General features: G+C 43.2%; 2 protein-coding genes across 3 annotated transcripts in view; one reads left to right on the top strand and one right to left on the bottom strand.

The window, feature by feature from the left end:
- Window positions 1-2928: 2928 nt before the first annotated feature.
- On the bottom strand, window positions 2929-6914 carry ckap4 (cytoskeleton associated protein 4). Its single transcript, XM_079494310.1, has 2 exons — window positions 6414-6914; window positions 2929-4733 (listed from the first exon to the last, which is right to left on the bottom strand). Exons 1-2 carry the CDS (start codon window positions 6750-6752, stop codon window positions 3300-3302), a joined length of 1773 nt encoding a protein of 590 aa, XP_079350436.1. The 5' UTR covers window positions 6753-6914; the 3' UTR covers window positions 2929-3299.
- A 3413-nt stretch (window positions 6915-10327) lies between these two features.
- bltp3b (bridge-like lipid transfer protein family member 3B) overlaps window positions 10328-13439 on the top strand; it is a 60155-nt gene continuing 57043 nt past the window's right edge. For both annotated transcript variants that reach the window (XR_013789010.1, XM_079494625.1), the window contains exon 1: window positions 10328-10790. Coding sequence is in view for 1 of the 2 variants with exons in the window: in XM_079494625.1 (XP_079350751.1) it covers window positions 10747-10790 (44 nt within the window). In the remaining variant the exon portion in view is untranslated. The remainder of the gene's footprint in view (window positions 10791-13439) is intronic.

Here is a 13439-nt window from a genome sequence, read left to right as displayed (position 1 = left end):
TCTGTCTTGTACTGTACACCACACATGTGACATGACATGGTCTTGTTACATCATTGTTCCCTGAATAAAAGGGTTGCAAACACATTCTGAGGCCCTGGGTAAATATCCCTTATTTGTTACCTTTTTCAGAATTCTTCATGAAACAAAATCTCACTTAAACCTATTTTGAAAATAGCCAATCTACAAGCTCAGGCTGCTCAGCTCACAACAGGTGAGCTTGCAGATGTAATATTTTTACTATTTTATTAAGTGATAAATGTATCTTTTGGGTCTCGAGCTGAACCCCCTCACCTCGGCTCCATAATACTGTAAGACTTTCCCCTTCATCAAATATCAATTTCCTCCTTGCCTCAACGTGGCTCAACTACTGTCTGTCAACGTTGTGTCTGCAGGCTGTTTACATAATATCGCCGGAGTACATAACAGTGCATTTCTATTTGTTCTATTAAGTAGCCTATGTAGTGTTTGCCTTGGAGTGAGTCCCCACCCCTCTGGCCCTAAACAATGCCCCATAGCCATGGTGTGTGACAGGAAGAACATTTCTGAAGTGAACACCTAGAACAGACCTGCATAATCAGCTGAGGCTTGTCGTAGCCAATCACCAAACCCCAACACACCACAAGTTGTACAATAAGCACAATAAGCAAGAACATCCTCACTTCAGATGAAACAGCTGTACCTACATACCTGGGATTCAGTAAGTTACAACCTGGCATGAGTACAGGAATGATGCGTAGCTTGCGAGACTAGTTCAGGCAGATCCACTCAGAGTTTTACACACGTGCAGCTCATGTAGGAGATGTAGGCCTACTGTATGACTGACGTGTCATTCAAGCAGCTGAGTGGCGGTCTACTTAAGCTCACCTGATTCATTGCACCTGCTCCTGTTCAGTGTTGTCCACTGATGTTGTATGTGCCTTGTTTAAATTGTTTGTTCCACTTCCTACCACCACCCAGCAGGGTCATAGATTTATATCTCCCTGCTTATAGTCTGCTAATGTGCTGAGCAGGGAGAGCCATAACGCCAATTCGCCAAGATCAAATATAGTATTCACACTTGTATTTCTCAAGCTATTATTGGTGTCATACATTTTGTGACTTATTTGAATGAAATACTTGAACTACAAAACAAAGGATTTATGTGTGGTCGGTCGATGTTATAGAATAGATTATACTTCAAATGTTTTGTAATTGTAAGTGGTCTCAAATTATAACCACTATTGTAACCAGTAGAGATCCATGCCCCCCCCGAGCCGTTGTACCCGTGTCAGAGTACCCGTTTCACCCATCTCTCTGTGTCCCTTTTATGCCCATATATGGAGATTTCTGGATCTGTCTCCCTGTGTCCCTTTATTCCTATACAGGTATATGGAGTTCCGTGTCAGGCATGCCCAAATAAATGGTACATTTATATAGCACCTTTATCCAAGGCACTTTACATAGATTGTGCATTCCATTCACCCATCCACACACACATTCATACACCAATAGAGCACCGAAGTCTGAGTCACTTTCAGTAGAGGGCGCCTATACACAGGTTCATGTATTTTTGAGTGGTGCAAACCACTCCAATAACCAGCTTTGTCTGTATCTATGTATCTATGTATGTGTGTACCTGTACGTGGCCCCACGTACAGGTGAGCATGGTTGCTACGGTTAGTGTGTGATGTCACTGCACCACTCTTTATTTGCAGTGAAATCTCCATAGGGCGATTTTAGGTCGCTTCATATAAGAACTGTGTTTGAAAAATAAACCGACCACCCCGGTGGCCTTTCTGTCAGGGGAGTGGCTGTGTGTCGTTAATGATGTCCATTCATATTTGATACAGCCAGTTTCTGGAGAAAATGGAATTAATGTGGCCGCAAAAGCCTTGAAACTACATATGAAGGCAATGTCGCTGCTAATATACGTCATACCCAGCTGTCAACACATTGCGTTCCTGAGATTCCTCGTTGACGTAAGCTCAACTGGTGGTGACTCGACTCATACTAACCACGAAACATTAAATATCAATAAAATAAAAATAAACGTAATTAACATTCGGTTTCTGTTGTGCGACGGGCAGATGCAGCCACCCTGCCTACCCGGAAATTATAGTCTCTGGGTTGTTTGACTCGTTTCTAACGTTTATTTTGTTACTCTTTGGGTATATTTGTACAGTTCCACCTTCAGTCGATGCTTCATATCCATATGAGTGAAAAGGCTGGGGTGATCGGTTTATTTTTCAAACACAGTTCTTATATGAGGCGATCTAAAATCCCCCTATGGAGATTACAATGCAAATAAAAAGTACACGAACCTGGGGACTGACACCCTCTACTGACAGTGACGTCAGGACTTCGGTGCTCTATGGCGGTGGAAACCATGCAAGGCACCAACCAGCACATCAGGAGCAATTAGGGCTTCAGTGTCTTGCTCAAGGACACTTCGACACTAACTCTGGGGGAGCCCGGGTTCGAACTGGCAACCTTGCGGTTACCATCCAGCCACTCTAGCCCTGAGCCACCACCGCCCGGCGCCCGGTAAATAAGGAGTGTTGTGATATCAGAACAGGCCAGCTCCATATATGGTCCCTGGGCAGGGCCCTGTCCAGAGCACGGGCAGAGGCCTTTTGTGGCAGTTCTGGACAACACTGGGCACACGTGTGTGTCAAATTTGAAGTCGGTGGGGCGAACGGTTCTCGAGTTAGATAGTCTAGATTAGATAGTCTAGTATTTGTGATATTGTAATAATATGTGTTGTCTTTCTGGTTTTAATCGCATATGACCCATTTCATATACCAAAACAAAAAAGGTACATTATTTGGTAAGTGAATATTGTGATTTGATTTTGTCCATATTCTCTATCCCTGTAAGAATACAATATTATAATACATGAATTGCATGCATGCCAACAAATGAGACTGCGCTCTACAGCACTGTGTACACTTCTTGTTTTTATTTTTGTAAACAGTAACCAGTGGAGTGCTCAAAAAAGAGCTCATTGTATTTGGGATTTGGTGAAAAAGACTTCATCAAGACAATAAAACTACAGTGCAGATTGAGTGTTGGTTTGAAAATTCACAGAACAGCAATCAATGTCTCCCTTCCCCCCCCCCCTAGACAATCAAAACTACATCACCTGAATCTTATTCATCTTCCTGCCTATTATATTTAAAATAAAAACAACACACAATAATGTTACTTTCCTGCACATCCCTACCAAATTCTGAGTTGGAAATGGGAACTTTGCAGCATTCATCATTGTCCGTGTTGGGAAACAGGTTGAGACAACATTACATTCATTCATTGATGTTATGTTACTTTTTCTTCTGCACAGATGCCTGTGCTTTCTGCACCGACCCCAGTTCTTTCTGCACCGACCCCAATTCTTTCTGCACCGACCCCAGTTCTTTCTTCGCAGACGCCAGTTCTTTCTGCACCGACCCCAGTTCTTTCTGTGCAGACGCCAGTTCTTGCTGTGCAGACGCCTGTGCTTTCTGCGCAGACTCCTGTGCTTTCTGCACCGACTCCAGTTCTTTCTGCGCAGACTCCTGTACTTGCTGCACCGACGCCAGTGCTTTCTGCGCAGACTCCTGTGCTTGCTGCACCGACCCCAGTGCTGTCTCCATAGAGGTGACCTGCGTTTCAACGATGTCCACCTTGCCCACTTTGCTTTCCAAGCCAGCCACCATACTTCTGAGGTTTTCAAGCTGTGCTGATGCGCGTTGAGACTCGCTGTCTGACCTGCTCTCCAGTTTCTCCACCTGGCCGCCCAGGGAGTCTCTTAGATTGGCCTGGGTGTCGCCCAGAGCGGCGATATTGGACTGCAGCTCCTCTAAGCTTGTCCTCAGTGCTTCAAGCTGTTGCTGTAAGCCGGTCGTGGATTTCTCTACAGCTTGTCCTTGGGAGGCCAGTGTGCTTTCATGGGAGTCATACTTGGAAAGCAGTGACTCTATTTTGGAGGTAAGTTCTGTCACTGACGCGGCCAGTGAATCTCCGCTGTCCTCTGATGTCTTGATTCTGACCTCTAGGTCGTCTGACCTTTTCTGTGCCTGTTCTGCTGCTGCAGCTAGTTCCTTCTCCACATTACGGATGGCCTCAGTGGCCTGTTCAACCCCACCTTCCAGCGTCAGGGCTTTGTCTTTCAAAACCTCCACACTGGCCTCCGCCACGGCCACAGACTCCCTCAGGCTCCCCGATGTTTCTTGCACCAGTGACCTCACAGCTTCTACTTCCTGGGACAGAGAGGCCACTTCCTGATTGCGGGTCTGGAGCTCGGATCTCACCGAACCGATCTGCTCCCTGAGAGAATCGGCGTCAGCCTTGGCCGCCTGCTCGTTCGTGTTGAGCTCAGCCACGGCGCTAACGATGGCGGAGAGCTCCTGTTTGAGTTCCGCAGGGTCTTCCAGGGAACCCAAGCGATCTTTGAGGTCTGCCAGCTGCCCCTGTGCCTCACCCTGAGCCTCTGTGAACTCCTTGACGCTGGACGCGATGGAGAGACTCAGCTCGGCCAAGCGCTCCTCTACCGTCTTCTCCAGCGAGCCAAAGTCCCTCTCTCGCGCCTCCTTCACCTCGCTGATGCCCTCGGAAAGGTCTCTGAGAAGGTCGTTCTGCAGCCTGCGGAGGGCTTCCTCCACCCTCCGGTTCTCCGCCTCGCCCTTCTTTGTCCGACTGACAGCCGCCTCCAGCTCCACCCGTGTGACGCCCAGCACCGACTCCACCCCATCCACAAGGCTTCTCAGAGACTCCACCTGTATACAATGACACATACAACATACGTATACATTAGGTGTTTTCAAAATGTTAGTGACCAAGGCACACCAATGCAATGGGCAAATAAAAAATCTCACCTGTATTCATCTACAAGCACAAAATGCACCGTGGTACAATGCATTGTGGGCTTGTAGATCTTCTATTTTCTAAAAATGTTGCCTATCCAAAATAGGGACGCCAAGTTGAAAGTGGATAAAATATTTGAGGGTATAGAATTTGCTTCTATTGCGAATTGAGTACAGTAATGATAGTAAATACATTGTATAAATTGTATTGTTGAAAACAAAAAGTAATAATGTGTGGTTTTCAAACAATCCATCTGGACTTGTTTCACAGCACACGATTTGAGAACCACTGACTAGTTCTTTTGCAATGCTTCATTCACATACAGGGCTTTGTTCATTGAAATCAGCCTGCATAATGATCAATGATTTGGCCACCAGGGGAAAGGAGAGGTGAGAAGGATCAAATAAACAATTTAGCAACTTTAGCAAGGTTTTTTAGGCAAAGCAATATACAATACAAGGTCGTAATTGTAATACATATTTTGTAATACATGATTTATGAATACATTCAAAATATTAACTTTAATACATGTATACAATCATAAGTGTGAAATTTGAAAAAAATAATGTATTGCGGTTTTTAGTTTAGAAAATGAAAGCAAACTTATAGAAACTTTGAAGACTGCAGTCTTAAAGCTCAGTCATTACATAACCAGTGCTACCCAGACTTGGAAAATGTAGACTGAGGACAACATATTACATCTAGTTTAAACTGGTTTGGAACGTCATGGTTTGCATGCAGTCTGAACAGAAACCTCAAAATATTCATGAGATATCACGAATAAACAACTGAGTTGATTAATTAATCAGTGAAATAATGAATGATTCAATCATGATCATTCAATCGATACACAAGATGCAGAACAAACTAACAAAGACTAAAGGACAGACCATTTACAATATGATGGCAATCTGAGAATCTCAACAAATATGTTAACAATTAGGCCTATGCCTATACTTTAATCAATCGGTCTTCAGAATTGAGGTATGGCTAATCTTTTTATGTGAGATATGATTTTATTATTTATCAATTCCAGGCACATTATGCGAGTGAGTCGTGACCTGTCTAATTATATTTCTTGCCTAACTGTAGGCCTATTTCCTTTTAAATGTTTGTTCGTTTATTTAAAAAAAATCTAAAGACAAAGCGTCTTTTAAACCCGTGTGGGCTGGGCAGCACTTGGAATAGGACACAAGAAAAGTAGCCTGCTATCAATCAAATCGAGCAGAGACATGCCATTGAATTTCAAAACAAAGGCTCCCATTATTTAATTGATTTCTAGCTTAAAAGGGCTCAAAATCCGATGTTGTCCCTTACTTTTGCGAATTTACTTTTGTTATTGTGGCACTGCCAACTCAGCTATGGGATGGGGGGGGTAGCTTTTCGTTTGTCATTTCCTCTTACACACGATAGCCTGTGATTTCCAGTGTAAACCCATTACCCAGCTGAGCAATGCACAGCCAGCAGCATCCTTATCTCCCCTGCCCAGCTCTGCAAACAGTAACGGTGTGCCTGATCTCGCTTGACCTGCGGTCATCAGAACGCATAATATTAGCTTTGAGCTTGACTTCTCGGTGCACACAATAGCCTACCTGTTGAAGAACGCTCTCCGTTTTGCGCGTCAGCTCTGCGTTTTCCCGTGCACTATCTTGGCTCTTGGCACTGATTTGATGGACCTCTTCGAGCACTTGCTGGAGATAAATAGCCGCGATGCCCGCGGCGGTTATTAAAGCGATATAACAGACAGCTGCCAGCAGCTTGATGCAGCCTGAAGAGGACGACCCCGAGCCCCCCTGCGGCGCGCTGCTGACACTAACCCCATTACTACTAGTTTTGGGGGCTTTCTTCGGCACATCTTCTTGCTGCGCTGCTGGGGCGGCGCTCTTCTCGCTGTTGTTATTGGAGCTGTGCTTTCTGTTCTTCGCAGTCATTGTTGTTGTTGTTGCTCGGACCTGGATGATCTTTGGTGTGACAGTGGACAATAAGCTGTGGATGTAGTAGGTAAAGGTCTAGCAGAGGGAGCCAGCGCACATTCAGCGTATCAGGGAGCGCGTCGTGTCTTTCCTCAGGCACTTTTCAGAGTTGAGGTATGCGGAGGGGGCGTCTCTGCTTCTAAGAACTAGAAGTTCCTATAGTTCGGTGATGGGGGTGTAACTACTATATAGATATGGTGACGTTCATGTTCGATACTAATACCATTACTTTTCAATGGAACCATTCACTCGCGTCGCCCTGGCTGGCTACAATGTTACATAACACAAGTCACCATGGAAATGCATTGAGCATTGTTGTATACGTTGGTTACACAGTGCTAAAGACAATGCTCCAGAGTACTATTGTGAAACGTTTGCAAAGTTTTCTTTAGGCTATTGAGTATAATTTTGTAGTGGCTACCCCGGATCGTTGTCATCACGTCCTCTATAATCAAAAGTCACACACGAGTCATTCCAAGTTCTAACACACCAACCGATCTTTAATTGGTGGTAAAACAACTGTAATGTTGGAAAATGATGCTTGCACATATGTAATGTAATGTACACGTACTGTAATGTACACGTACTGAGTAGCCTAAACGAGGGGCTGGGGGGGGGGGGGGTGTTTTCCTCTAGCTATTCTCTGCTCCTCCCTTCATACGTGGCAGCAGTGCTGGTATATGTAATGGCACCATGTCACTGAATAGAACTAAAAAGTCCTGCCCTTCAGGCTTACATTTCTTCTCTGTCTTGTAGTTTCTCCTGTTTCATTCAGTTTGAAAACTTTTTTTGTGGTGAAGCACTATTATTATTATTATTATTATTATTATTATTATTATTATTATTATTAGCCTATTATAAGAAAAGCATTCAGTGTTTAAACTATTTTCTTTTATTTTTAATTCTTATTATTTTCCATTTCCTTTAGTGGGAAGTAGGCCTATACAATGTATAGGACAAGAAGAAATAATAAACACTTTTGAATAAAGTTATGTACCCAATTAGCAAACTATTGCACAGGCACATAAAACAGACTCTTGTCCTTTATTCCCTGAGTCTGCTCTGTCTCTTTAACTTGTTATACATTATTATATATTACAATACATTGAGCATTAAGTATAAACCTATACAGAAGTTTCGTTCAACCACTTGGATAAGAAGTGTTTTAACTCTTATAACACGTTTTGTTTACTCCTGTATTTGTTGTTTGTTATTAGTTGTTAACTTTTCCATCTCTTAGGCTAAACCAAATAATGCATTTCATGTCAATATGTTATGTGATGTAACTTTCATCGAAAACTAAGACGTTTTGATGATGTAGCCTACACATAGAGTCTACACCATCAAACAATAGGGTACATTGTATAGACTTGATGCTTTTCAGTATTTTCTCCCCTCCATGAATGAACACTTAACATGCACAAACTGCACACTTCTTCCACATCTGGAAAATGGTTAGCCTATTTTAAATGTCAAATGTCTCTATTCTCATCTTGGCCACTAGATGTCACTAAAGGATCGTTCATCAGGACCAGAGACAGCACATCTATCTGATCAAAAGGGCACAGGATCATGCTCACTGCAGAGACTTGATTGATTGATTGCAAATTGTATTCACAGTATGCAGAATGGGTACATTTCAAACGAAAGTCTATACAAAAACTGTTACTGTGGACGACACCATGATCAAGCATTACACTTGTTTACAACAGGGTCCACCATTTTCAATTCATCATAACATTTTACAAAGTGAGTGAGTGCAATTCCATTTTTATAGTAGTCTGACTGATTGAGATAATTTCCTTTTCATTGAGGATAAGAGTAGGGAAGAAAAAGGTAGAGGGATATATATTAATTATTAGCCTACTTCAGGAAACAGCTGCTCAGTCATTTCATCTTCCATTGAGGCTGATGAAAAGCTCTCTCTGGGTGAAATCATGACTTGTCATTTTAAGCCCCGCCCATCAAGACGCTGCATTCCCATGGCCCAGAGGGACAGTGACGCTGTTCCTGGTTGTCTAGCAACGTGCGTGCGTGCGTGTGTATGTATGCGTTTGTGTGTGTGTGTGTGTGTGTGTGTGTGTGTGTGTGCGTGCGTGCGTGCGTGTGTGTGTGTGTGTGTCAGGGCTACCAACACTGCTGGTTCATGCAGGAGTTTACACATCTCCTGCATGACCCCTGCATTGTTTCTTTCTCCTGGATTTCGTCTGGATTTGGTATCAAAGATCCCCAAATCCACCAGAACACAGGAGGAACGTAATACATCTATGTTAAAATGTTTGTGTGGGGTCTGAGCAGTGCATGCATTGCAATCATACAGAGATGTTGACTTAAATAATTGAATAAAATCAATTATCAATCAATTATCAATCAATCAATCAATCAATCAATGGGCGGGCGCGGCTGTGAACAAGCATCTCGAGCTTAGTCCACTTACCCTGGGTAATAGTACAGCGGATTACCAAAAAATTGTGCACTTTTTCAAAAAAGCATGAAACTTTTACCATAGTTAGATGATACCATGAGGTGTATTTTCAGATGTGGAGTCAAGTCTGATTTGACCTCTGAGGCCCGGGACAGGTCAAATTCTAAATGGCTGCTTAGCTCCAATATATAAAGGAATCGTTCAGTTTGTGATAAAAGCATGAAATCTGGTACACATATAGCCAAGGGCATCCCAAACATAATTGGATGTGGAGGCATCCTGAATTTTCAACATGGCACCCATGGCAGCCATTTTTCAAAATGCCACCATTGACATCCTATTATAAGGCAATATTTTCTAAATTTCCTTATGCTTTAAGTAGCATGTGACATATCAAACTAGGGGGTTTTCATGATGCTAAATCCATTCCAAGCATTAGTTTGGGCTAATTGGCCAAATTGGGCTAAATTTGGCCATAGCAACTTGCCCAAATGTGCTGACATCAGCACAGTTGGGCAAGTTGCTATCGCCAAATTTAGCCCAATGAGTGTTTTTATGCAAAACTAATGCTTGGAATAGATTCAGCATCATGAAAACCCCCTAGTTTGATATGTCACATGCTACTTAAAGCATAAGGAAATTTAGAAAATATTGCCTTATAATAGGATGTCAATGGTGGCATTTTGAAAAATGGCTGCCATGGGTGCCATGTTGAAAATTCAGGATGCCTCCACATCCAATTATGTTTGGGATGCCCTTGGCTATATGTGTACCAGATTTCATGCTTTTATCACAAACTGAACGATTCCTTTATATATTGGAGCTAAGCAGCTGGACTATAAACAAAGAACTTTGCTTTACTTTGCTTTGCCTGCCTGGTGGTCAAAATCCGAGACAGATCTAAGATAACATAGCCTGTTGTGTCCATTTACTGATCGGTGCTCAGATCCGGTCTAGAGCCCGCCTTACTGTATCCGATAATTTGGCAAGACGACACGATCTGCACAAAAACCATATCCGTGTCCGCTCTAACAGACTACGAGCCGTGTCACCGTGGCAACCAACTGAACTAACCAATCACGCAGCACGGACCGTCCCTCCGGGCTATGGGGTGGTGGAGTTCTCCAGGTGTCGGCGGTGCTGTAGTCAGTGTGTTGTTGTTGCTGCGTCGTCGCTATCTCTCCACAGTTGAGTCAGTCTGAAGGTGGATGTAGTCGTGATGCTGCTGGCCTCCTCCTCACAGTGCTGCTTCATGTCTGTCTGGGGCTAGCCTAGCAGCTCAGTCAGTGTGCTAGCATAAAACTGGAGGCCTGGAATGACACTGTTATTCTTTACTTTGTGTCTTTTGAGGGGAAGGAAAGGAAGGAGCCATTCAACTACCACCACCACACACCATTCAAAATGACGAGCGTCTGGCACAGCAGCAGCAGGGATTTGAACTGAGTGAACCTCGAGCTAGCAAGCAGGCTAGTTTTTATTTATTTAAAGCTAGCCAGCTGGGACACCGGCGGTTCTATTGGATCCACCATGGCTGGACTGATCAAGAAACAGATCTTGAAGCATCTCTCCAGGTCAGTTCTGTGAACACAGATATGGGGGGTAAGGGTAACAGAAAACGATAATTGGACATCTATAAAACATCGCCCTGGCTTTAAGTCTAATCTATATCGTGGTGGTACCATGAAGATAATAACACAATTCACGTTATAACCCGAACCCTGTTGTCTAAATAGACTAATAGATTGTCGCGACTGAATTCAACTGAAAATACGATATAGGTTTGAAGTGTAGTAATACACATCAATAATTGCTGTGAACTTCAGTTTGGATTGTTGTGACAGGTTCTGCAAATGGAAGCCATTAGCCATGTACCTTGATGATGATGATCTGAAAGAATAAATATTCAAATTAATAATGCAATGTTATTCTATTACCGATCTATTACCGATTTAAGTATTATGTTACATTATTAAACGACAGGCACGTACATAGCGTTAGCTTACGTAGCAGCGTTAAGAAGAGAAGAAATTATACTTTGACTGTCCGAATATAGAAACATCATCTGTGTTTTCATTTAGTTAACTATACTCACAACTAGCCGACCAGGGGGCTGCTGGAAGAAACAGGTTGAACAAGTCTAGTGTTTGAATAAAAATGATTTCAAACAACAATCTCAGCTGCTTCTTCTTCACTTTGCAAAACCTCCATTATAAATATAACTTAGAGTAGTGTAAATTAACTTATTGCAAAATATATTATGGGAGGCGGGGGCCGCTTCATTATCGCCAGATGCTTATACAAACTTGTCCCAAAGTGATTTTTAACTTTTTAAGATAGTGTGCAGGACTTCCCTGCGCACCTGCCTCTCCTCCTGCATGTGGCTACCTGTCTGTGTCTACCACCTCTGGCAAGTGTTATAGAAGACGACCAGAATAGCATTCTCTCCGTCAACATACCTCCTCACACCTTGATTTATTGATATGTGCTTACTGCTTAGTATTTCTACTGGTGTTGTGATGGACAGCACATACCGCTCTCTATCCACTTTACATGCATCATTCTTTCCCCCACTGATGTGTCTCTCTCCCCGGGGACTTTTGTCCCGAATGCTTAATACAGGAATGCTTAATATTTTGATATCTTGGAACACGTAACCGCCGTTCCCTCTTCAGATATACTACCAGCTGCTTGCTTAGAACTGATGGTGTTTAGTCCTTCCTTGGACAGTTTGTTCTGACATGAGAGGATTTTGAAATGACACATGGATGGTGATAGCGGTGCCACTACGATCGATGTCTAACCTTTGAAACTTGCTGGCAACAATAGCAAGGGAGGAACACACCTCATATTATATTACATGTCACAGGTGCAGTAACGGGTGAAAGGTTCATCCGTAATATAGGCAGATAAATGGGGTTGCCGAAAACAAGCAAAGTGCACAACTGATCCTGTGGAGAGGGTTTCTTAGGGGTCCTTTGTGAAAAGATGCCCCTTGGCCCGGCTATGAATAGAGATTAATTTGTAGCACAACTGCAACGTTTAAGTCCGCTTTGTCCTTCATGCTACGAGACACTGCCAAGTTTTGCACTGCCATAGAGAAACAGCCTATACGTGTCATGTCCTTCATTGTCCTACAACACAGGCTTGTTTGTGTGAGTGAGTGAGTAGGCAGTGCACACTGCACAAGCGTCTCTGCACGTGAGTATGCATGCCGTCAGCACCAGTAGTGTCAACAGTAGCAGGAAATTGTCCAATGGTAGTGATGACGTCATCTGTCCTATAGCCGGCTGGTCAAGTGATCTGGTCTGCGTCAACCTGATTGGGTCCACTGCATCCACCGAGGAGGCAGACCCTATGCCGACTGTTCAAGCGTAGTGATGATGATGTCATGGCAACATCAGTGCTGATGTCAGCATGCCAAGGCAACATCAGACAGAGAACGTGCTCCATTTGACTAGGATTTGTCATTGTATTCATTTATTAAAATTAGATGCTCTGTTCATTTGGCTGACGGGTGGAATTGTAACTTTAAGTTATACTGTATATTCCACTTGTATTCCGAATGACTGCTCATTCAGAATAAAAATTCTTATGTAAACACCTCAAGGAATAGAATATTCCATTTCGGGTCTGACCCGAATTAATTTTCATTCGGGTTTGGATGGGTGGTATTGTACCGTTTGAATCAGGATACATTTACCATATAAACACTTTATTCCGAATGCTCCTGAGAGTTTGGGATACATGCATTATTTATGTTACACATGACATGTCCACATGCCCTTTAGTAGTAGTAGCATTCTGAATGAAATGTGTTAAAGGTCATGTATACAAATGGAGGAACGAGGAATACTTTTATTCAGGTTGGGTATGTATCTCTGTTCTGTTTGGAAATTCGGAATATATTCATTCGGAATGAATGAATATTGTCCATGTAAACGCAGCCAGTTGTTGTGTTATTTCATACTAGCTTTCACAGCAAAGACATCTGCGGTAGCAGCAATATTATGGGATGCCATTGCTTTCCAATGTTAGCTAGGTCACTGAAACGAATGCAGTCCGGTCGGTGTGCTTACACAACCGCAGGCCGTGTTGTCTGTTTCAACACAGCTTGGCTGTGAGAGTTATATCTGTACGTGAGCCGTTGGCAGAGGACGAGGAAGAGTCTGGGGGCATGTAGCGGAATAGAGCCAGTGTGACACAACAACGCATTTGACTTT

The sequence above is a fragment of the Electrona antarctica genome (genome assembly GCF_951216825.1).
Source record: "Electrona antarctica genome assembly, chromosome: 23".
Classification (NCBI taxonomy): Eukaryota; Metazoa; Chordata; class Actinopteri; order Myctophiformes; family Myctophidae; genus Electrona; species Electrona antarctica.
This window is presented reverse-complemented; position numbering and strand designations above follow the sequence as displayed.

Coding starts and splice junctions, on each gene's coding strand:
- ckap4 (XM_079494310.1), bottom strand. CDS start 6,752: ATGACTGCGAAGAACAGAAAGCACAGCTCCAATAACAACAGCGAGAAG. Junction 4,734..6,413: donor CGGAGAGCGTTCTTCAACAG/GTAGGCTATTGT, acceptor CATTGTATACAG/GTGGAGTCTCTGAGAAGCCT.